This window comes from Lampetra fluviatilis, unplaced genomic scaffold (assembly GCF_964198595.1).
Source record: "Lampetra fluviatilis unplaced genomic scaffold, kcLamFluv1.1 SCAFFOLD_690, whole genome shotgun sequence".
Classification (NCBI taxonomy): Eukaryota; Metazoa; Chordata; class Hyperoartia; order Petromyzontiformes; family Petromyzontidae; genus Lampetra; species Lampetra fluviatilis.
Genome location: NW_027620536.1, coordinates 30,104 through 55,877, shown reverse-complemented (window position 1 = coordinate 55,877; position 25,774 = coordinate 30,104). Strand labels below are relative to the sequence as shown.

At 50.4% G+C, this 25,774-nt stretch overlaps 1 protein-coding gene across 1 annotated transcript in view; it reads left to right on the top strand.

The window, feature by feature from the left end:
* Positions 1-885: 885 nt before the first annotated feature.
* The window catches only part of LOC144954031 (beta-citrylglutamate synthase B-like), a 34,283-nt gene continuing 9,394 nt past the window's right edge, over positions 886-25,774 (top strand). The window contains exons 1-2 of the mRNA XM_078884614.1: positions 886-1,045; positions 18,989-18,999. Coding sequence (XP_078740740.1) covers positions 886-1,045; positions 18,989-18,999 — 171 coding nt within the window. The remainder of the gene's footprint in view (positions 1,046-18,988; positions 19,000-25,774) is intronic.

Sequence of the window (25,774 nt, the reverse complement as noted above, 5' to 3'; positions counted from 1 at the left end):
TACTCACTCACTCACTCATCCACTCATTCATCTACTCACTCATCTACTCACTCACTCACTCATCCACTCATTCATCTACTCACTCACTCACTCATCCACTCACTCATCCACCCACTCATCTACTCACTCACTCACTCATCCACTCATTCATCTACTCACTCATCTACTCACTCACTCACTCATCTACTCACTCACTCATCTACTCACTCACTCATCTACTCACTCACTCATCTACTCACTCACTCATCTACTCACTCGCCCACTCACTCATCCACCCACTCATCTACTCACTCATCTACTCACCCACTCACTCATCCACCCACTCATCTACTCACTCACTCATCTACTCACTCACCCACTCACTCATCCACCCACTCATCTACTCACTCATCTACTCACCCACTCACTCATCCACCCACTCATCTACTCACTCACTCATCTACTCACTCGCCCACTCACTCATCCACTCACTCATCTACTCACTCACTCATCTACTCACTCACTCATCTACTCACTCACCCACTCATTCATCCACCCACTCATCCACTCATTCATCTACTCACTCATCTACTCACTCACTCACCCACTCACTCATCCACCCACTCATCTACTCACCACTCATCCACCTCTCCCTCCCCCCACCTCCCCACCACCCCCTCCCCACCCACCCAACCACCCTCCCCACCCCTCACAACCTCTCTGCTCTGCCCCCCCCCACCCTCTCTCTCTCCACCCACAGCCTCCCCCCCCACCCCACCTGCCCCTCCCGCCACAGTCTCCTCCCGGCGTCCTCAGCGGCCTCCAATCGTGGCGACGTCACCGTCATCGTCGTCGTCGTCGTCGCCATCGTCGTCGTCGTCGTCGTCGTCGTCTCCGGCGAGGATCATGCTGGGCCTGTGGCTCCTCACGGACCGGCGCATCTACGCTGACTACCCGCAGCGCGAGATCGAGCGAGCCCTGGCACAGCGCTGCCAGCGGCGTCACGTCCCCTTCCGACTCGTCTTCATGGACGACCTCGTCATCACCGTGGAGGACGGGCGGCTCGGTGAGCGGGGGCAGAGACGCGGAGACGGGGGGGAGAGGCGGTGGGAGATGTGGAGGGGGAGAGACTGGGGGGGAGAGGCGGGGGGGGAGACACGGGGAGGGGAGACGGGGGGGGGGGGAGACGCGGGGGGAGAGGCGGGGGGGAGACGGGGGAGACAGGGGAGGGGGAGTCACGGGGGGGGGAGAGGCGGGGGGGGAGAGGCGGGGGGGAGACACGGGGAGAGACACGTGGGGAGAGACGGGGGGGGGAGACGCGGGGGGGGAGACACGGGGGGGAGGGGGGAGACACGGAGGGAGACACGGAGGGGGGGGGGAGGGGAGACACGGGGGGGGGAGGGGAGACACGGGGAGAGGCACGGGGGGGGAGACGGTGGGGAGACACGGGGGGGGTGCACACGGAGGGGGAGAGGCGGGGGGGGGAGACACGGGGGGGGGGAGACACAGGGGGGGAGACACGGGTGGGGGGGGAGACGCGGGGGGGGAGACACGGAGGGAGATTGAGCACGTGCGTGTGTGACGGGGGTCGGGAGGTGCCCGGCATGTCCAGTGGGTGTGTGTAAGGGCGCCACGGTGGCTAGGAGATGTTGACTACCTCGCCCGGTACACAGGAGGTCGTGGGTTCGATCCCGACCCTGGCGATGCCTGCTGTTGCTGTATATTTGGAGTCTGCGTTTCTCTCATCATCATCACAGTGGCTAGGAGATGTTGACTACCTCGCCCGGTACACAGGAGGTCGTGGGTTCGATCCCGACCCTGACGATGCCTGCTGTTGCTGTATATTTGGAGTCTGCGTTTCTCTCATCATCATCACAGTGGCTAGGAGATGTTGACTACCTCGCCTGGTCTGCAGGAGGGCGTGGGTTCGATCCCGACCCTGACGATGCCTGCTGCTGCTGCTGTATATTTGGAGTCTACGTGTCTCTCTCTCTCTCTTATCATCATCATCATCACAGTGGCTGTGAGATGTTGACTACCTCACCTGGTACACAGGAGGTCGTGGGTTCGATCCCGGACCCTGACGATGCCTGCTGCTGTATATTTGGAGTCTGCATCTCTATAATCATCATCATCACGGAGGCTAAGAGATGTTAACTACCTCGTCTGGTCTTCAGGAGGTCATGGGTTCGATCCCGACCCTGATGAGATGTTAACTACCTCGCCTGGTACGCAGGAGGTCGTGGGTTCGATCCCGACCCTGATGAGATGTTAACTACCTCGCCTGGTACGCAGGAGGTCGTGGGTTCGATCCCGACCCTGATGAGATGTTAACTACCTCGCCTGGTACGCAGGAGGTCGTGGGTTCGATCGCGACCCTTATGAGATGTTAACTACCTCGCCTGGTACGCAGGAGGTCGTGGGTTCGATCGCGACCCTGATGAGATGTTAACTACCTCGCCTGGTACGCAGGAGGTCGTGGGTTCGATCGCGACCCTGATGAGATGTTAACTACCTCGCCTGGTACGCAGGAGGTCGTGGGTTCGATCCCGACCCTGATGAGATGTTAACTACCTCGCCTGGTACGCAGGAGGTCGTGGGTTCGATCCCGACCCTGATGAGATGTTGACTACCTCGCCTGGTACGCAGGAGGTCGTGGGTTCGATCCCGACCCTGATGAGATGTTAACTACCTCGCCTGGTACACAGGAGGTCGTGGGTTCGATCCCGACCCTGATGAGATGTTGACTACCTCGCCTGGTACACAGGAGGTCGTGGGTTCGATCCCGACCCTGATGAGATGTTAACTACCTCGCCTGGTACGCAGGAGGTCGTGGGTTCGATCGCGACCCTGATGAGATGTTAACTACCTCGCCTGGTACGCAGGAGGTCGTGGGTTCGATCCCGACCCAGACGATGCCTGCTGCTGTTTATTTGGAGTCTGCGTCTCTCTCATCATCATCATCACTTTTTTCAAATTTTACCACTTTTTAAATATTTTATATTAAGTTCACTTGCTTGCGCGCTTACGACCGTGCAAATCTTTCGGTCGTTTTTTAACCCACTTCCCGTGATCCAATCGAGCTGACATTTTGCACACAGGCTCGTTGTGCGTGACAATTTATTTTCGTGAAAATTTTTTTCCAAAATTTTCCACTTTTTAGAAAAACATTTTTTTCATATTTAATTTAAAATACCAATGTGATAAAAATGAAACTCTTACTCAAGAAAAACAGAAATGGATAATAAAATAAAACCGATGCCACGCATATTAAGGATCTATAGTGAAAAACTTTGTTTTTACGGGTTAATTTTTTTCAAATGTTACCACTTTTTTCCAAACTTGACCACTTTTTTCAAATGTTACCACTTTTTTCAAACGTTACCACTTTTTTCAAATTTTACCACTTTTTTTTCAAATTCTACCACTTTTTTCAAACTTTACTACTTTTTTCAAACTTTACTACTTTTTTCAAATGTTACCACTTTTTTCAAACGTTACCACTTTTTTCAAATTTTACCACTTTTTTTTCAAATTCTACCACTTTTTTCAAACTTTACTACTTTTTTCAAACTTTACTACTTTTTTCAAATTTTACCACTTTTTTCAAATTTTACCACTTTTTTCAAACTTTACTACTTTTTTCAAACTTTACTACTTTTTTCAAACTTTACTACTTTTTTCAAACTTTACTACTTTTTTCAAACTTTACTACTTTTTTCAAACTTTACTACTTTTTTCAAATTTTACCACTTTTTTCAAACTTTACTACTTTTTTCAAACTTTACTACTTTTTTCAAACTTTACCACTTTTTTCAAATTTTACCACTTTTTTCAAACTTTACTACTTTTTTCAAACTTTACTACTTTTTTCAAACTTTACCACTTTTTTCAAATTTTACCACTTTTTTCAAATTTTACCACTTTTTTCAAACTTTACCACTTTTTTCAAATTTTACCACTTTTTTTTCAAATTCTACCACTTTTTCAAACTTTACTACTTTTTTCAAACTTTACTACTTTTTTCAAATGTTACCACTTTTTTCAAACGTTACCACTTTTTTCAAATTTTACCACTTTTTTTTCAAATTCTACCACTTTTTTCAAACTTTACTACTTTTTTCAAACTTTACTACTTTTTTCAAATTTTACCACTTTTTTCAAACTTTACCACTTTTTTCAAATTTTACCACTTTTTTCAAATTCTACCACTTTTTTCAAACTTTACCACTTTTTTCAAATTTTACCACTTTTTTCAAATTCTACCACTTTTTTCAAACTTTACTACTTTTTTCAAACGTTACCACTTTTTTCAAATTTTACCACTTTTTTCAAACTTTACCGAAAGAACCAAGAAGATGAATCCCTGCAGTCACGAAAGCTTTAAATCGAAAAGTGAATGTTGTTTTAAATCGTTGGAGCCCATCCCAACGCATGCCCGGAGCGACTTTTGTTTGACCCAATAGCGGAGAGGGAGGTGGTGGGGGGGGGGGGTTGTTGGGTGGGGTGGGGGAGGGGTGGACTGGGGGTGGGGTGGATGTGGGGTGGGGGTTGTTGGGTGGGGTGGGGGTGGGGGTGTGGTGGTTGGGTGGGGGGGTGTGGTGGTTGTGTGGTGTGGGGTGGTTGAGAGTGGGGTGGGGTGGGTGACACCGGCAGGAGATAGGGTGGACTGCTACAGGAGGATGTGGAGCTGAGTGGACTTGCCGATGACCGGTACCAGCGGTGTCAAGATCGGCCTCAGTGGAGGAGGCTCGTGAAGGACGCTACTGGGCAGTTGGAGGCAGTCGCCCTCCAACAACAACGGAGGGCGGAGGAGCGACGCTCACAACAACGAGCGGAGCGCCGGGTGGCTAAAGCACAGCAAGTTGGCACAGTAGGGGGCACAGGTGGTGCATCAAAGTAATCTCGGTCAGTCACCCATGGCACCTGCTGGGTCTGTCTCGTGACCTCCTCCTGCACCTAGCCTGGCACGGCAGTCAACCCATGGCACCTGCTGGGTCTGCCCCGTGACCTCCTCCTCATGCACCTAGCCTGGCACGGCAGTCAACCCACGGCACCTGCTGGGTCTGTCCTGTGACCTACTCGTGCACCTAGCCTGGCACAGCAGTCAACCCATGGCACCTGCAGGGTCTGCCCCGTGACCTCCTCCTCATGCACCTAGCCTGGCACGGTAGTCAACCCACGGCACCTGCTGGGTCTGTCCTGTGACCTACTCGTGCACCTAGCCTGGCACGGCAGTCAACCCATGGCACCTGCTGGGTCTGTCCTGTGACCTACTCGTGCACCTAGCCTGGCACGGTAGTCAACCCACGGCACCTGCTGGGTCTGTCCTGTGACCTACTCGTGCACCTAGCCTGGCACGGCAGTCAACCCATGGCACCTGCTGGGTCTGTCACGTGACCTGCCAGCGAGTCTTCGACACGTCACGTGGCCTCAAAGTGCACCTAGCCTGGCACAGGCGCATTGGCGATGTTACCCCCACTTAGTGGTGTGTGGCGGGCGTTGTTGTTTGTGGCTGTGTGTACGAGTGTGTGTGTGTGTACTAGTGTGTGTGTGTGTGTGTACTAGTGTGTGTGTGTGTGTGTACTAGTGTGTGTGTGTGTGTGTACTAGTGTGTGTGTGTGTGTGTACTAGTGTGTGTGTGTGTACTAGTGTGTGTGTGTGTGTGTACGAGTGTGTGTGTGTGTGTGTACGAGTGTGTGTGTGTGTGTACTAGTGTGTGTGTGTGTACTAGTGTGTGTGTGTGTACTAGTGTGTGTGTGTGTGTGTACGAGTGTGTGTGTGTGTGTACTAGTGTGTGTGTGTGTGTACTAGTGTGTGTGTGTGTGTGTACGAGTGTGTGTGTGTGTACTAGTGTGTGTGTGTGTACTAGTGTGTGTGTGTGTGTACTAGTGTGTGTGTGTGTACTAGTGTGTGTGTGTGTGTGTACGAGTGTGTGTGTGTGTGTACTAGTGTGTGTGTGTGTGTACTAGTGTGTGTGTGTGTGTACTAGTGTGTGTGTGTGTGTGTACTAGTGTGTGTGTGTGTACGAGTGTGTGTGTGTGTACTAGTGTGTGTGTGTGTACTAGTGTGTGTGTGTGTACTAGTGTGTGTGTGTGTGTGTACGAGTGTGTGTGTGTGTGTGTACTAGTGTGTGTGTGTGTGTACTAGTGTGTGTGTGTGTGTACTAGTGTGTGTGTACTAGTGTGTGTGTGTGTGTGTACTAGTGTGTGTGTGTGTGTACTAGTGTGTGTGTGTGTGTGTACGAGTGTGTGTGTGTGTGTGTACTAGTGTGTGTGTGTGTGTACTAGTGTGTGTGTGTGTGTACTAGTGTGTGTGTGTGTGTACTAGTGTGTGTGTGTGTGTACTAGTGTGTGTGTACTAGTGTGTGTGTGTGTGTGTACTAGTGTGTGTGTGTGTGTACTAGTGTGTGTGTGTGTGTACTAGTGTGTGTGTGTGTGTACTAGTGTGTGTGTACTAGTGTGTGTGTGTGTGTGTACTAGTGTGTGTGTGTGTGTACTAGTGTGTGTGTGTGTGTACTAGTGTGTGTGTGTGTGTACTAGTGTGTGTGTGTGTGTACTAGTGTGTGTGTGTGTGTACTAGTGTGTGTGTGTGTGTGTACTAGTGTGTGTGTACTAGTGTGTGTGTGTGTGTGTACTAGTGTGTGTGTGTGTGTACTAGTGTGTGTGTGTGTGTACTAGTGTGTGTGTGTGTGTACTAGTGTGTGTGTGTGTGTACTAGTGTGTGTGTACTAGTGTGTGTGTGTGTGTGTACTAGTGTGTGTGTGTGTGTACTAGTGTGTGTGTACTAGTGTGTGTGTGTGTGTACTAGTGTGTGTGTACTAGTGTGTGTGTGTGTGTGTACTAGTGTGTGTGTGTGTGTACTAGTGTGTGTGTGTGTGTACTAGTGTGTGTGTGTGTGTACTAGTGTGTGTGTGTGTGTACTAGTGTGTGTGTGTGTGTACTAGTGTGTGTGTACTAGTGTGTGTGTGTGTGTACTAGTGTGTGTGTACTAGTGTGTGTGTGTGTGTGTACTAGTGTGTGTGTACTAGTGTGTGTGTGTGTGTGTACTAGTGTGTGTGTGTGTGTACTAGTGTGTGTGTGTGTGTACTAGTGTGTGTGTGTGTGTACTAGTGTGTGTGTGTGTGTACTAGTGTGTGTGTGTGTGTACTAGTGTGTGTGTACTAGTGTGTGTGTGTGTGTGTACTAGTGTGTGTGTGTGTGTGTACTAGTGTGTGTGTGTGTGTGTACTAGTGTGTGTGTGTGTGTGTACTAGTGTGTGTACTAGTGTGTGTGTACTAGTGTGTGTGTGTGTGTACTAGTGTGTGTGTGTACTAGTGTGTGTGTGTGTACTAGTGTGTGTGTGTGTGTGTACTAGTGTGTGTGTGTGTGTACTAGTGTGTGTGTGTGTGTGTACTAGTGTGTGTGTGTGTGTACTAGTGTGTGTGTGTGTGTGTACTAGTGTGTGTGTGTGTACGAGTGTGTGTGTGTGTACTAGTGTGTGTGTGTGTGTGTACTAGTGTGTGTGTGTGTGTTCTAGTGTGTGTGTGTGTGTACTAGTGTGTGTGTGTGTGTGTACTAGTGTGTGTGTGTGTACGAGTGTGTGTGTGTGTGTACTAGTGTGTGTGTGTGTGTGTACTAGTGTGTGTGTGTGTGTGTACTAGTGTGTGTGTGTGTGTGTACTAGTGTGTGTGTGTGTGTACTAGTGTGTGTGTGTGTGTACGAGTGTGTGTGTGTGTACTAGTGTGTGTGTGTGTGTACTAGTGTGTGTGTGTGTACTAGTGTGTGTGTGTGTGTACTAGTGTGTGTGTACGAGTGTGTATGTGTGTACGAGTGTGTGTGTGTGTACTAGTGTGTATGTGTGTACGAGTGTGTATGTGTGTACGAGTGTGTATGTGTGTACGAGTGTGTATGTGTGTACGAGTGTGTGTGTGTGTACGAGTGTGTATGTGTGTACTAGTGTGTGTGTACGAGTGTGTGTGTGTACTAGTGTGTGTGTGTGTACGAGTGTGTATGTGTGTACTAGTGTGTGTGTGTGTACTAGTGTGTGTGTACGAGTGTGTATGTGTGTACTAGTGTGTGTGTGTGTACTAGTGTGTGTGTACGAGTGTGTGTGTGTACGAGTGTGTGTGTGTGTACTAGTGTGTGTGTGTACTAGTGTGTGTGTGTGTGTGTACTAGTGTGTGTGTGTGTGTGTGTACGAGTGTGTGTGTACTAGTGTGTGTGTGTGTACTAGTGTGTGTGTGTACTAGTGTGTGTGTGTGTACTAGTGTGTGTGTGTACTAGTGTGTGTGTGTGTACTAGTGTGTGTGTGTACGAGTGTGTGTGTGTGTACTAGTGTGTGTGTGTGTGTACTAGTGTGTGTGTGTGTACTAGTGTGTGTGTACGAGTGTGTATGTGTGTACGAGTGTGTGTGTGTGTGTACTAGTGTGTGTGTGTGTGTACTAGTGTGTGTGTGTGTGTACTAGTGTGTGTGTGTGTACTAGTGTGTGTGTGTGTGTACTAGTGTGTGTGTGTGTGTACGAGTGTGTGTGTGTGTACGAGTGTGTGTGTGTGTGTACTAGTGTGTGTGTGTGTGTACTAGTGTGTGTGTGTGTGTGTACTCGTGTGTGTGTGTGTGTACTCGTGTGTGTGTGTACTAGTGTGTGTGTGTGTACGAGTGTGTATGTGTGTGTAATTGTGGTCGTGTGTGTGTGTGTGATAGCGAGTGTAGGAGTGTAATTGTGGTCGTGTGTGTGTGTGTGATAGCGAGTGTAGGAGTGTGTGTGTGTGTACTAGTGTGTGTGTGTGTGTGTACTCGTGTGTGTGTGTGTGTGTTAGCTAGTGTGTGTGTGTGTGTGTACGAGTGTGTATGTGTGTGTGTACTCGTGTGTGTGTGTACTAGTGTGTGTGTGTGTGTGTACGAGTGTGTGTGTGTGTGTACGAGTGTGTGTGTGTGTGTGTACGAGTGTGTATGTGTGTGTACGAGTGTGTGTGTGTACGAGTGTGTATGTGTTGTGTGTACGAGTGTGTGTGTGTGTGTACTAGTGTGTGTGTGTGTGTACTAGTGTGTGTGTGTGTACTAGTGTGTGTGTGTACTAGTGTGTGTGTGTGTGTACTAGTGTGTGTGTGTGTACTAGTGTGTGTGTGTGTGTGTACTAGTGTGTGTGTGTTTACTAGTTGTGTGTGTACTAGTGTGTGTGTGTGTACTAGTGTGTGTGTGTGTACTAGTGTGTGTGTGTGTACTAGTGTGTGTGTGTGCTGTGTGTGTGTGTACTAGTGTGTGTGTGTGTGTACTAGTGTGTGTGTGTGTGTACTAGTGTGTGTGTGTGTGTACTAGTGTGTGTGTGTGTACTAGTGTGTGTGTGTGTGTACTAGTGTGTGTGTGTGTGTACTAGTGTGTGTGTGTACTAGTGTGTGTGTGTACTAGTGTGTGTGTGTGTGTACTAGTGTGTGTGTGTACTAGTGTGTGTGTGTGTGTACTAGTGTGTGTGTGTGTACTAGTGTGTGTGTGTGTGTACTAGTGTGTGTGTGTGTACTAGTGTGTGTGTGTGTACGAGTGTGTGTGTGTGTACTAGTGTGTGTGTGTGTACTAGTGTGTGTGTGTGTACTAGTGTGTGTGTGTGTGTGTACGAGTGTGTGTGTGTGTGTGTACTAGTGTGTGTGTGTGTGTACTAGTGTGTGTGTGTGTACTAGTGTGTGTGTGTACTAGTGTGTGTGTGTGTGTACTAGTGTGTGTGTGTGTGTACTAGTGTGTGTGTGTGTGTGTACGAGTGTGTGTGTGTGTGTGTACTAGTGTGTGTGTGTGTGTACTAGTGTGTGTGTGTGTACTAGTGTGTGTGTACTAGTGTGTGTGTGTGTGTGTACTAGTGTTGTTGTGTGTGTGTACTAGTGTGTGTGTGTGTGTACTAGTGTGTGTGTGTGTGTACTAGTGTGTGTGTGTGTGTACTAGTGTGTGTGTGTGTGTACTAGTGTGTGTGTGTGTACTAGTGTGTGTGTGTGTGTACTAGTGTGTGTGTGTGTGTACTAGTGTGTGTGTGTGTGTACTAGTGTGTGTGTGTGTGTACTAGTGTGTGTGTGTGTGTACTAGTGTGTGTGTACTAGTGTGTGTGTGTGTGTGTACTAGTGTGTGTGTGTGTGTACTAGTGTGTGTGTGTGTACTAGTGTGTGTGTGTGTGTACTAGTGTGTGTGTGTGTACTAGTGTGTGTGTGTACTAGTGTGTGTGTGTGTGTGTACTAGTGTGTGTGTGTGTGTACTAGTGTGTGTGTGTGTGTACTAGTGTGTGTGTGTGTGTACTAGTGTGTGTGTGTGTGTACTAGTGTGTGTGTGTACTAGTGTGTGTGTGTGTGTGTACTAGTGTGTGTGTGTGTACTAGTGTGTGTGTACTAGTGTGTGTGTGTGTGTACTAGTGTGTGTGTACTAGTGTGTGTGTGTGTGTGTACTAGTGTGTGTGTGTGTGTACTAGTGTGTGTGTGTGTGTACTAGTGTGTGTGTGTGTGTACTAGTGTGTGTGTGTGTGTACTAGTGTGTGTGTGTGTGTACTAGTGTGTGTGTACTAGTGTGTGTGTGTGTGTACTAGTGTGTGTGTGTGTGTACTAGTGTGTGTGTGTGTGTACTAGTGTGTGTGTGTGTGTACTAGTGTGTGTGTACTAGTGTGTGTGTGTGTGTGTACTAGTGTGTGTGTACTAGTGTGTGTGTGTGTGTGTACTAGTGTGTGTGTGTGTGTACTAGTGTGTGTGTGTGTGTACTAGTGTGTGTGTGTGTGTACTAGTGTGTGTGTGTGTGTACTAGTGTGTGTTGTGTGTGTACTAGTGTGTGTGTACTAGTGTGTGTGTGTGTGTGTACTAGTGTGTGTGTGTGTGTGTACTAGTGTGTGTGTGTGTGTGTACTAGTGTGTGTACTAGTGTGTGTGTACTAGTGTGTGTGTGTGTGTACTAGTGTGTGTGTGTACTAGTGTGTGTGTGTGTACTAGTGTGTGTGTGTGTGTGTACTAGTGTGTGTGTGTGTGTACTAGTGTGTGTGTGTGTGTGTACTAGTGTGTGTGTGTGTGTACTAGTGTGTGTGTGTGTACTAGTGTGTGTGTGTGTACGAGTGTGTGTGTGTGTACTAGTGTGTGTGTGTGTGTGTACTAGTGTGTGTGTGTGTGTTCTAGTGTGTGTGTGTGTGTGTACTAGTGTGTGTGTGTGTGTGTACTAGTGTGTGTGTGTGTACGAGTGTGTGTGTGTGTGTACTAGTGTGTGTGTGTGTGTGTACTAGTGTGTGTGTGTGTGTGTACTAGTGTGTGTGTGTGTGTGTACTAGTGTGTGTGTGTGTGTACTAGTGTGTGTGTGTGTGTACGAGTGTGTGTGTGTGTACTAGTGTGTGTGTGTGTGTACTAGTGTGTGTGTGTACTAGTGTGTGTGTGTGTGTACTAGTGGTGTGTGTACGAGTGTGTATGTGTGTACGAGTGTGTGTGTGTGTACTAGTGTGTATGTGTGTACGAGTGTGTATGTGTGTACGAGTGTGTGTGTGTGTACGAGTGTGTATGTGTGTACTAGTGTGTGTGTACGAGTGTGTGTGTGTACTAGTGTGTGTGTGTGTACGAGTGTGTATGTGTGTACTAGTGTGTGTGTACGAGTGTGTGTGTGTACTAGTGTGTGTGTGTGTACGAGTGTGTATGTGTGTACTAGTGTGTGTGTGTGTACTAGTGTGTGTGTACGAGTGTGTATGTGTGTACTAGTGTGTGTGTGTGTACTAGTGTGTGTGTACGAGTGTGTGTGTGTACGAGTGTGTGTGTGTGTACTAGTGTGTGTGTGTACTAGTGTGTGTGTGTGTGTGTACTAGTGTGTGTGTGTGTGTGTGTACGAGTGTGTGTGTACTAGTGTGTGTGTGTGTACTAGTGTGTGTGTGTACTAGTGTGTGTGTACGAGTGTGTGTGTGTGTACTAGTGTGTGTGTGTGTGTACTAGTGTGTGTGTGTGTACTAGTGTGTGTGTACGAGTGTGTATGTGTGTACGAGTGTGTGTGTGTGTGTACTAGTGTGTGTGTGTGTGTACTAGTGTGTGTGTGTGTGTACTAGTGTGTGTGTGTGTACTAGTGTGTGTGTGTGTGTACTAGTGTGTGTGTGTGTGTACGAGTGTGTGTGTGTGTACGAGTGTGTGTGTGTGTGTACTAGTGTGTGTGTGTGTGTACTAGTGTGTGTGTGTGTGTGTACTCGTGTGTGTGTGTGTGTACTCGTGTGTGTGTGTACTAGTGTGTGTGTGTGTACGAGTGTGTATGTGTGTGTAATTGTGGTCGTGTGTGTGTGTGTGATAGCGAGTGTAGGAGTGTGTGTGTGTGTACTAGTGTGTGTGTGTGTGTGTACTCGTGTGTGTGTGTGTGTGTACTAGTGTGTGTGTGTGTGTGTACGAGTGTGTATGTGTGTGTGTACTCGTGTGTGTGTGTACTAGTGTGTGTGTGTGTGTGTACGAGTGTGTGTGTGTGTGTACGAGTGTGTGTGTGTGTGTGTACGAGTGTGTATGTGTGTGTACGAGTGTGTGTGTGTACGAGTGTGTATGTGTGTGTGTACGAGTGTGTGTGTGTGTGTGTACTAGTGTGTGTGTGTGTGTACTAGTGTGTGTGTGTACTAGTGTGTGTGTGTACTAGTGTGTGTGTGTGTGTGTACTAGTGTGTGTGTGTGTACTAGTGTGTGTGTGTGTGTGTACTAGTGTGTGTGTGTGTGTGTACTAGTGTGTGTGTACTAGTGTGTGTGTGTGTACTAGTGTGTGTGTGTGTACTAGTGTGTGTGTGTGTACTAGTGTGTGTGTGTGTACTAGTGTGTGTGTGTACTAGTGTGTGTGTGTGTGTACTAGTGTGTGTGTGTGTGTACTAGTGTGTGTGTGTGTGTGTACTAGTGTGTGTGTGTGTACTAGTGTGTGTGTGTGTGTACTAGTGTGTGTGTGTGTGTACTAGTGTGTGTGTGTGTGTGTACTAGTGTGTGTGTGTGTACTAGTGTGTGTGTGTGTACTAGTGTGTGTGTACTAGTGTGTGTGTGTGTGTACTAGTGTGTGTGTGTGTGTACTAGTGTGTGTGTGTGTGTACTAGTGTGTGTGTGTGTGTGTACTAGTGTGTGTGTGTGTACTAGTGTGTGTGTGTGTACTAGTGTGTGTGTACTAGTGTGTGTGTGTGTGTACTAGTGTGTGTGTGTGTGTACTAGTGTGTGTGTGTGTGTACTAGTGTGTGTGTGTGTGTACTAGTGTGTGTGTGTGTGTACTAGTGTGTGTGTGTGTGTGTACTAGTGTGTGTGTGTGTACTAGTGTGTGTGTGTGTACTAGTGTGTGTGTGTGTACTAGTGTGTGTGTGTGTGTGTACTAGTGAGTGTGTGTGTGTGTACTAGTGTGTGTGTGTGTACTAGTGTGTGAGTGTGTACTAGTGTGTGTGTGAGTGTGTACTAGTGTGTGTGTGTGTGTGTACTAGTGTGTGTGTGTGTGTGTACTAGTGTGTGTGTGTGTGTGTACTAGTGTGTGTGTGTGTGTGTACTAGTGTGTGTGTGTGTGTGTACTAGTGTGTGTGTGTGTGTGTACTAGTGTGTGTGTGTGTGTGTACTAGTGTGTGTGTGTGTGTACTAGTGTGTGTGTGTGTGTGTACTAGTGTGTGTGTGTGTGTGTACTAGTGTGTGTGTGTGTGTGTACTAGTGTGTGTGTGTGTGTGTACTAGTGTGTGTGTGTGTGTGTACTAGTGTGTGTGTGTGTGTGTACTAGTGTGTGTGTGTGTGTGTACTAGTGTGTGTGTGTGTGTACTAGTGTGTGTGTGTGTGTACTAGTGTGTGTGTGTGTGTACGTGTGTGTGTGTGTACTAGTGTGTGAGTGTGTGTGTACTAGTGTGTGAGTGTGTGTGTACTAGTGTGTGAGTGTGTGTGTACTAATGTGTGTGTGTGTGTACTAATGTGTGTGTGTGTGTACTAATGTGTGTGTGTGTGTGTGTGATAGCGAGTGTAGGAGTGTGTGTGTATTATTGTGGTCGTGTGTGTGTGATAGCGAGTGTAGGAGTGTGTGTGTAAGAGTGTGAGTGTAAGAGTGTGCGAGTGTGTGATAGCGAGTGTGTAGGAGTATGCGAGTGTGTGATAGCGAGTGTGTAAGAGTGTGTGTGTGTGTGTGTGTAAGAGTGTGTGTGTGTGTAAGAGTGTGTGTGTGTGTGTAAGAGTGTGTGTGTGTAAGAGTGTGTGTGTGTGTGTAAGAGTGTGTGTGTGTGTGTAAGAGTGTGTGTGTGTGTGTGATAGCGAGTGTGCGAGTGTGTGATAGCGAGTGTAGGAGTGTGTGTGTGTACGAGTGTGTGTGTGTAAGAGTGAATGTGTGTAAGTGTATAAGAGTGTGTGTGTGTAAGTGTGTAAGAGTGTGTGTGTAAGTGTGAGTGTGTGTGTGTGTGATAGCGAGTGTGTAAGAGTGTGCGAGTGTGTAAGAGTGTCTGTGTAGGAGTGTGAGTGTGTGTGTGTGATAGCGTGTGTAAGAGTGTGTGTGTGTGATAGTGAGTGTACGAGTGTGTGTGTGTGATAGCGAGTGTACGAGTGTGTGTGTGTGTGTGATAGCGAGTGTGTAAGAGTGTGTGTGTGTGTGTGTGATAGCGAGTGTACGAGTGTGTGTGTGTAAGAGTGTGCGAGTGTGTGATAGCGTGTGTAGGAGTGTGTGTGTGATAGCGAGTGTGCCAGTGTGTGTGTGTAAGAGTGTGCGAGTGTGTGTAGGAGTGTGTGTGTGTGTGTGATAGCGAGTGGTAGGAGTGTGTGTGTAAGAGTGTGCCAGTGTGTGATGGCGAGTGTAGGAGTGTGCGAGTGTGTGATAGCGTGTGTACGAATGTGTGTGTAAGAGTGTGTGTGCGTAAGAGTGTGAGTGTGTGTGATAGCGTGTGTGCCAGTGTGTGATAGCGAGTGTAAGAGTGTATGTGTAGGAGTGTGAGTGTGTGTGTGTGATAGTGTGTGTGTGTGTAAGCGTGTGTGTGTGTGTGTGATAGCGAGTGTAAGGGTGAGTGTGTGTGTGTAATAGCGTGTGTAGGAGTGTGTGTGTAGGAGTGTGCGAGTGTGTGATAGCGTGTGTAGGAGTGTGTGTGTGTGTGTGATAGCGAGTGTAAGGGTGTGTGTAGGAGTGTGTGTGTGTGTAAGTGTGCGTGTGTGTGTGTGAGTGTGTGTGTGATAGCGAGTGTAAGGGTGAGTGTGTGTAAGAGTGTGTGTAAGTGTGTGTGTGTAAGAGTGTGTGTGTGTAAGTGTGTAAGAGTGTGTGATAGCGAGTGTAGGAGTGTGTGTGTGTGTAAGAGTGTGTAGGAGTGTGTGTGTGTGTGTAAGAGTGTGTGTGTGATAGGGAGTGTGCGAGTGTGTGATAGCGAGTGTACGAATGTGTGTAAGTGTGTGTGTGTAAGAGTGTGAGTGTGTGTGATAGCGAGTGTAAGGGTGTGTGTAGGAGTGTGTGTGTGTGTGTAAGAGTGTGAGTGTGTAAGAGTGTGTGTGTGATAGCGAGTGTGCGAGTGTGTGATAGCGAGTGTACGAATGTGTGTAAGAGTGTGAGTGTAAGAGTGTGTGTGTGTAAGTGTGTAAGAGTGTGTGATAGCGAGTGTGTGATAGCGAGTGTAGGAGTGTGTGTGTGTGTAAGAGTGTGTGTGTGATAGCGAGTGTGCGAATGTGTGTAAGTGTGTGTGTGTGATAGCGAGTGTAATGCAGTGTGTGTGTGATAGCGAGTGTAAGGGTGAGTGTGTGTAAGAATGTGTGTGTGTAAGAGTGTGTAAGAGTGTGAGTGTGTAAGAGTGTGAGTGTGTAAGCTTACCACACACGTTGGCAGGAAGTGTCCACTTCCCCATGCTTAGCAATGCCCTCCCATTGCCAGCCTCCACCTACTCCACCACCACCTCCACCACCACATCCACCACCTCCACTCTCTCCACCTCCACCACCTCCTCCACCACCACCACCTCCACCACCTCCACTCTCTCCTCCACCACCACCTCCACCACGACATCCACTCTCTCCACCTCCACCACCACCACCACTCTCTCCACCACCACCTCCACCACCTCCACCACCTCCACTCTCTCCTCTACCACCACATCCACTCTTGCCTCCACCACCTCCTCGACCACCACCTCCACCACATCCACTCTCTCCACCACCACCCCACCACCACCTCCACCACCACCACCACCACCACCACCACCCCACCACCACCTCCACCACCACCTCCACCCTCACCACCACCTCCACCACCACCACCACCCCCACCACCACCCCCACCACCCCACCTCCTCCACCACCACCACCTCCACCCTCACCACCACCCCCACCACCCCACCTCCTCCACCACCACCTCCACCACCACCACCACCCCCACCACCACCACCTCCACCACCACCTCCACCCTCACCACCACCACCCCACCTCCTCCACCACCACCACCTCCACCACCTCCACCACCATTACCACCACCACCACCCCCCCCACCACCACCACCTCCACCACCACCACCACCCCCACCACCACCACCTCCACCCTCACCACCACCCCCACCACCCCACCTCCTCCACCACCACCACCTCCACCCTCACCACCACCCCCACCACCCCACCTCCTCCACCACCACCACCTCCACCCTCACCACCACCCCCACCACCCCACCTCCTCCACCACCACCACCTCCACCACCTCCACCACCACCACCTCCACCACCTCCACCACCTCCACCACCTCCACCACCATTACCACCACCACCACCCCCCCCCCCCCACCACCACCTTCACCACCTCCCCCCACCACTACCCCCACCACCACCACCACCCTCACCACCACCCCCACCACCTCCACCACCTCCACCACCACCCTCACCACCTTCACCACCACCACCACCACCACCTCCACCACCTCCACCACCACCCCCCCCCCCCACCACCACCACCTCCTCCACCTCCTCCACCACCCCCCCCCCCCACCACCACCACCACCACCTCCTCCACCTCCTCCACCACCCCCCCCACCACCACCACCTCCTCCACCTCCTCCACCTCCTCCACCACCTCCACCACCTCCCCCACCTCCCCCACCACCCTCACCAACATGTTGGGTGACGTCACCTGCTAATGGTTGTTGGGGAGGGGTGCAGCATGTGAAGTGACGTCACCCCCCTCGTGGTTGTTGGGGAGGGGTGCAGCATGTGAAGTGACGTCACCCCCCTCGTGGTTGTTGGGGAGGGGTGCAGCATGTGCAGTGACGTCACCCCCCTCGTGGTTGTTGGGGTGGGGTGCAACATGTTGAATGGTGTAAATGCTTTACCCTGAGCTCTCATACTCTGATGGTGCGTTGTCTTTGAGTTGTGCGCCTTTTGGCGTCATCTGGTCCAACACCATGTGAGACTAGGCTCTAAGGAAAGCTGTCTCGGGTGTGGACCAATCAACTTCAACAAGGACAGTGCTCATACACTATCAGAGTTGTGTGTTTTTTGTTTGCATTACGACTGCAGGTATTGTGATCTATGCAAACATGACTCCTTGTAAAAAAAAGGTGTCAGTTTTGTTGCCAGATAGAAGGGTAAAACAACAATTATCATATTTTTTTACTGGCAAATGAGGTTCCAATGATGTTGAGTGACGTCATCCCCCTCGTGGTTGTTGGGGAGGGGTGCAGCATGTTGAGTGACGCACAAACACATCCTTGGCTCATGATGTTGGTGATTTTTCCAGCGAGGCAAGGCCACACTGAGCTACGGAGTTCATTCTCAGAAGCTACCTGCCCACAAACTAAACTAGAACTATCTTCATGGTTCTTTCGGTAAAGTCACGTAGAAGGGAAGTAATAAAATAATAAAAATAAAACGTAATAAAGTAATTTTATTTTATTTATATATAAAATAAATTATTTTATGAATAGAAATTATTTTATTATGCTTTATTTATTATTATGTTTTTTTTATTATGTTTTATTTTTATTATTTTATTACTTCCCTTCTACGTGACTTTACCGAAAGAACCAAGAAGATGAATCCCTGCAGTCACGAAAGCTTTAAATCGAAATGTAAACTAGAACTAATTTTATTTTACCAGGTAATGTCACACATAGCCGTGTCGCTCTTTCAGAGGATGACCTGGTCATCAACTAAACTATTTAATATTTGGAGTCTGCATCTCTTTCTCTCTTTCTTCATCATCATCACGGTGGCTAGGAGATGTTAACTACCTCGCCTGGTACGCAGGAGGTCGTGGGTTCGATCCCGACCCTGATGAGATGTTAACTACCTCGCCTGGTACGCAGGAGGTCGTGGGTTCGATCCCGACCCTGATGAGATGTTGACTACTTCGCCTGGTGTACAGGAGGTCGTGGGTTCGATCCCGACCCTGATGAGATGTTGACTACCTCGCCTGGTACACAGGAGGTCGTGGGTTCGATCCCGACCCTGATGAGATGTTAACTACCTCGCCTGGTGTACAGGAGGTCGTGGGTTCGATCCCGACCCTGATGAGATGGTGGCTACCTTGCCTAGGGCGCAGGAGATCGTGGGTTCGATCGCGACCCCGGTGAGATGTTAACTACCTCGCCTGGTATACAGGAGGTCGTGGGTTCGATCCCGACCCTGATGAGATGTTAACTACCTCGCCTGGTATGCCTTTGCCTGGCTCAGTGAGCCACAATGTGACCTCTGAACCCTACGGGAGCCTTGACCTGGCTCAGTGAGCCGCAATGTGACCTCTGAACCCTACAGGAGCCTTGGCCTGGCTCAGTGAGCCGCAATGTGACCTCTGAACCCGACGGGAGCCTTGGCCTTGCTCAGTGAGCCGCAATGTGACCTCTGAACCCTACGGGAGCCTTGGCCTGGCTCCGTGAGCCGCTATGTGACCTCTGAACCCTACGGGACCCTTGGCCTGGCTCAGTGAGCCTCAATGTGACCTCTGAACCCTACGGGAGCCTTGGCCTGGCTCCGTGAGCCGCTATGTGACCTCTGAACCCTACGGGACCCTTGGCCTGGCTCAGTGAGCCTCAATGTGACCTCTGAACCCTACGGGAGCCTTGGCCTGGCTCCGTGAGCCGCTATGTGACCTCTGAACCCTACGGGACCCTTGGCCTGGCTCAGTGAGCCTCAATGTGACCTCTGAACCCTACGGGAGCCTTGGCCTGGCTCCGTGAGCCGCTATGTGACCTCTGAACCCTACGGGAGCCTTGGCCTGGCTCCGTGAGCCTCAATGTGACCTCTGAACCCTACGGGAGCCTTGGCCTGGCTCCGTGAGCCGCAGAGAAACCCAAGAATGTCACCGTCTTTGTTCGGCCGCCACGTGCTCCGGTTCACCTCGGGTCACGCGTTGCAGGAAGTGGGTGGATGGGGCTCGCGCTGATAGAGGCACGTGACCCTCACTCCCCCCATCACCCCCCCCACGCTCCCCTTCCCCCCCACCCCCCGTCCCCCCACCCACTCTTCCGTTTCCCACCCCACCCACTCCACCTCCCCCAACCCACCCCACCCCCCCGTTCCCCCCACCCACTCCACCCCTTCGCCCCCACCCACTCCACCTCCCCCACCCACCCCACCCCCCCGTTCCCCCCACCCACTCCACCCCTTCGCCCCCACCCACTCCACCCCCCGTTCCCCCCCACCCACTCCACCCCTTCCCCCACCCCCCTTCCCCCCCACTCACTCCACCCCTTCCCCCCCACCCACTCCACCCCTTCCCCCCCCCACCCACTCCACCCCTTTCCCCCCCACCCACTCCACCCCTTTCCCCCCCACCCACTCCCCCCCTTCCCCCCCACCCACTCCGCCCCTTCCCCCCCACCCACTCCACTCCTTTCTCCCCCACCCACTCCCCCCTTCCCCCCCACTCACTCCACCCCTCCCCCCACCCCCCTCTGGAAAATCCTCCTCCCCCCCCCGCCTCCTCTCGGCCCACTCACCCGCACAATTCTTGGCTAATCGCCTTTTGGAATCTGTTCACTTTGTCAATAATCAAGACTCACCACACAGAGACACACAGAGACACACAGACTCACACAGAGACACAGACTCACAGAGACACAGACTCACCACACAGAGACACAGACTCACCACACAGAGACACACAGAGACACACAGACTCACACAGAGACACAGACTCACCACACAGAGACACAGACTCACCACACAGAGACACACAGAGACACACAGACTCACACAGAGACACAGACTCACCACACAGAGACACAGACTCACCACACAGAGACACAGACTCACACAGAGACACAGACTCACCACACAGAGACACAGACTCACCACACAGAGACACACAGAGACACACAGACTCACACAGACTCACCACACAGACTCACCACACTGAGACACACAGAGACACACAGACTCACACAGAGACACAGACTCACCACACAGAGACACAGACTCACCACACAGAGACACAGACTCACCACACAGAGACACACAGAGACACACAGACTCACACAGAGACACAGACTCACCACACAGACTCACCACACAGAGACACACAGACTCACACAGAGACACAGACTCACACAGAGACACAGACTCACCACACAGAGACACAGACTCACCACACAGAGACACACAGACTCACACAGAGACACAGACTCACACAGAGACACAGACTCACACAGAGACACAGACTCACACAGAGACACAGACTCACCACACAGAGACACAGACTCACCACACAGAGACACACAGAGACACACAGACTCACACAGAGACACAGACTCACACAGAGACACAGACTCACACAGAGCCACAGACTCACCACACAGAGACACAGACTCACCACACAGAGACACACAGAGACACACAGACTCACACAGAGACACAGACTCACACAGAGACACAGACTCACCACACAGACTCACCACACAGAGACACACAGAGACACACAGACTCACACAGAGACACAGACTCACCACACAGAGACACAGACTCACCACACAGAGACACAGACTCACCACACAGAGACACAGACTCACCACACAGAGACACACAGAGACACACAGACTCACACAGAGACACAGACTCACCACACAGAGACACAGACTCACCACACAGAGACACAGACTCACTACACAGAGATACGCAGAGACACACAGACTCACACAGAGACACAGACTCACACAGAGACACAGACTCACACAGAGACACAGACTCACCACACAGAGACACAGACTCACCACACAGAGACACACAGAGACACACAGACTCACACAGAGACACAGACTCACCACACAGACTCACCACACAGATTCATCACACAGATTCATCACACAGAGACACACACAGACTCATCACACAGACTCATCACACAGAGACACACAGACTCATCACACAGACTCATCACACAGAGAGACCCACAGACTCATCACACACAGACACAGAGACTCACCACACAGACTCATCACACAGAGACACACAGACACCCACAGACTAATCACACAGTGACCCACAGACTCACCACACAGAGACCCACACAGAGACCCACAGACTCATCACACAGAGACCCACAGACTCATCACACAGAGACCCACAGACTCATCACACAGAGACCCACAGACTCACCACACAGAGAGACACACAGACTCATCACACAGACACACAGACTCACACAGACACACAGACTCACACAGAGACCCACAGACTCACCACACAGAGACACAGACTCATCACAGAGAGACACACAGAGACTCACCACACAGAGACACACAGACTCATCACACAGAGACCCACAGACTCACCACACAGAGACACAGACTCATCACAGAGAGACACACAGAGACTCATCACACAGAGACCCACAGACTCGCCACACAGAGACCCACAGACTCACCACACAGAGACCCACAGACTCATCACACAGAGACCCACAGACTCATCACACAGAGACCCACAGACTCATCACACAGAGACCCACAGACTCATCACACAGAGACCCACAGACTCGCCACACAGAGACCTACAGACTCATCACACACAGACCCACAGACTCGCCACACAGAGACCCACAGACTCGCCACACAGAGACCCACAGACTCATCACACAGAGACCCACAGACTCACACAGAGACCCACAGACTCGCACAGACCCACACAGACTCGCACAGACACACTCACACAGACCCAGACTCACTACACAGAGACCCACAGACCCACACAGAGACCCACAGACTCACACAGACTCACACAGACCCACACAGAGACCCACAGACTCACACAGACTCACCACACAGACCCACACAGACTCGCACAGACACAGACTCGCACAGACCCAGACTCACTACACAGACTCACACAGACCCACACAGAGACCCACAGACTCACACAGAGACCCACATACACCCACAGACTCGCACAGACCCACAGACTCACACAGACCCAGACTCACTACACAGACTCACACAGACCCACACAGAGACCCACAGACTCACACAGACTCACCGCACAGACCCACACAGACTCACACAGACCCACAGACTCATGTAGAATTCTTTTTAGAAATTCTGACTCACTCGGTGGACTTTCCAGACAGTGTGAGTCAGTCAGTCAGTGCGTGTGTGTGCGTGTGTCAGTGCGTGTGTGTGTGTCTGTCTGTGTGTGTGTCTGTGTGTGTGTCTGTGTGTGTGTCTGTGTGTGTGTCTGTGTGTGTGTCTGTGTGTGTGTCAGTGCGTGTGTGCGTGTGTGTGTGTGTGTGTCAGTGCGTGTGTGTGTGTGTGTGTCAGTGCGTGTGTGTGTGTGTCAGTGTGTGTGTGCGTGTGTGTCAGTGTGTGTGTGCGCGTGTGTGTCAGTGCGTGTGTGTCAGTGTGTGTGTGTCAGTGTGTGTGTGTGCGTGTGTGTCAGTGTGTGTGTGCGTGTGTGTCAGTGTGTGTGTGTGCGTGTGTGTCAGTGTGTGTGTCAGTGTGTGTGTGCGCGGCCGGGCGTGATGCTGGCCACCCACCCCCCTCGTGTGCCGTTCCGGCCTTCATAGGTGCTGCTCACTAACAGCCCTTGCCCCTATAGTGCGTCAAGGCTACACGGGGGATCTTTGTCTTTGCGTGAGATTGTGGTATATACGTGTGAATGTGCGGGGATGGGTGTGTGTGTGTGGCCACGGTGGTGAGATGTTCACTACCTCGCCTGGTATGCAGGAGGTCGTGGGTTCGATCCTGATGCCTGCTGTATAGTTGGAGTTTGCGTGTCTCTCTCTCATCATCATCACAGTGGCTAGGAAATGTTCACTACCTCGCCTGGTCTACAGGAGGTCGTGGGTTCGATCCTGATGCCTGCTGTATAGTTGGAGTTTGCGTGTCTCTCTCTCATCATCATCACAGTGGCTAGGAGATGTTCACTACCTCGCCTGGTATACAGGAGGTCGTGGGTTCGATCCTGCTGCCTGCTGTATAGTTGGAGTTTGCAGGTCTCTCTCTCATCATCATCACAGTGGCTAGGAGATGTTCACTACCTCGCCTGGTACACAGGAGGTCGTGGGTTCGATCTCGACCCTGATGAGATGTTAACTACCTCGCCTGGTACGCAGGAGGTCGTGGGTTCGATCTCGGCCCTGATGAGATGTTAACTACCTCGCCTGGTATACAGGAGGTCGTGGGTTCGATCTCGACCCTGATGAGATGTTCACTACCTCGCCTGGTATACAGGAGGTCGTGGGTTCGATCCTGATGCCTGCTGTATAGTTGGAGTTTGCGTGTCTCTCTCTCATCATCATCACAGTGGCTAGGAGATGTTCACTACCTCGCCTGGTATACAGGAGGTCGTGGGTTCGATCCTGATGCCTGCTGTATAGTTGGAGTTTGCGTGTCTCTCTCTCATCATCATCACAGTGGCTAGGAGATGTTGACTACCTCGCCTGGTACACAGGAGGTCGTGGGTTCGATCCCGACCCTGATGAGATGTTCACTACCTCGCCTGGTACGCAGGAGGTCGTGGGTTCGATCCCGACCCTGACGCCTGTTGCTGTATATTTGGAGTCAGCGTCTCTCTCTCATCATCATCATCACGGTGGCTATGAGATGTTAACTACCTCGCCAGGTACACAGGAGGTCGTGGGTTCGATCCCGACCCTGATGATGCCTGCTGCTGCTGTATATTTGGAGTCTGCGTCTTTCTCTCATCATCATCACAGTGGCTAGGAGATGTTAACGACCTCGCCTGGTCTACAGGAGGTTGTGGGTTCGATGCCGACCCTGACGCCTTCTGCTGCTGCTGTAGATTTGGAGTCTGCGTCTCTCATCATCATCACAGTGGCTAGGAGATGTTAACTACCTCGCCAGGTACACAGGAGGTCGTGGGTTCGATCCCGACCCTGATGAGATGTTGACTACCTCGCCTGGTACACAGGAGGTCGTGGGTTCGATCCCGACCCTGATGAGATGTTGACTACCTCGCCTGGTGTACAGGAGGTCGTGGGTTCGATCCCGACCCTGATGAGATGTCAGCTACCTCGCCTGGTGCACAGGAGGTCGTGGGTTCGATCCCGACCCTGACGCCTGCTGCTGCTGCTGTATATTTTGAGTTTGTGTGTCTCTCTTTCCCCGTGGTGGTCGCGTGGATTTTAATTTGGGTTCCATCGGTATTTTCTCTCCACGTTTTAAACGCTTTTTTTTTTTACTATTTGGCTCCTAAATTTCGATTTAAAGCTTCTTTCGTGACTGCAGGGATTCATCTTCTTGGTTCTTTCGGTAAAGTCACGTAGAAGGGAAGTAATAAAATGATAAAAATAAAACATAATAAAAAAAAACATAATAATAAATAAAGCATAATAAAATAATTTCTATTCATAAAATAATTTATTTTATATATAAATCAAATAAAATTACTTTATTGTGTTTCATTTTTATTATTTTATTACTTCCCTTCTACGTGACTTTGCCGAAAGAACCAAGAACATATTTGGCTCCTCTGAATGTCCACGTGATTGATGATGGAGCCACTTGGTTGGGAAGCTGTCATTTGTTATTGCCAGATCGCTTTTGGCAAATGAGCCTTAGTGAAATTCGCTTGCTGACTAATCTCGATTTGAAGCTTTCGTGACTGCAGGGATCCATCCCATGCCCTTTGGTTGTTTCGGTGAAGTCACCGTGGTTAGAAAATGAAATAAAGCGTGACGTTTCGGGCGCAACACCAAGCGGTCCATCATCAGATGGGAAAGCGACCTTCTGCGTAGCAGGCGAGGTAGTTAACATCTCACCAGGGTCGGGATCGAACCCACGATCTCCTGCGCACCAGGCGAGGTAGTTAACATCTCATCAGGGTCGCGATCGAACCCACGATCTCCTGCGTACCAGGCGAGGTAGTTAACATCTCATCAGGGTCGCGATCGAACCCACGACCTCCTGTACACCAGGCGAGGTAGTTAACATCTCATCAGGGTCGCGATCGAACCCACGATCTCCTGCGCCCTAGGCGAGGTAGCCACCATCTCATCATCAACATCTTTCCAGCTACAATGCTGCGCTGTGTACGAATTGCCCCGGGGGGGTGGGTGGGTGGGGGATGTAGGAACTTTGTGTTTTGTCAGAGGGGGGACGGATTTTCTTCTTCGCCGGTCAGCCTGCTTGGTGGTGCAGTGGCCGAGAGTGTTCCAGACGGGTTCGGGCAAAATCGGTTTGACCAGGAGAGCAGATCCACTGTGCGCGCTCGCATTATCTCTTCCCCCCATCTCGCTCTCTCTCGCTCTCTCCCCCATCTCTCTCTCTTTTTTATTTTACGATCAGTGGAAACAAGAAGATGCTCGGTGTATTCGGCACTTTTCGTAATTTTTTTTAAATTAAATTTACATTTTAAAACTCTGCTTTATGTAAAGCTCCACCTCTCGCTCACTCTCCCCCCATCTCTCCCCCATCTCTCCCCCATCTCTCGTTCTCTCTCCCATCTCCCTCTTTTTTT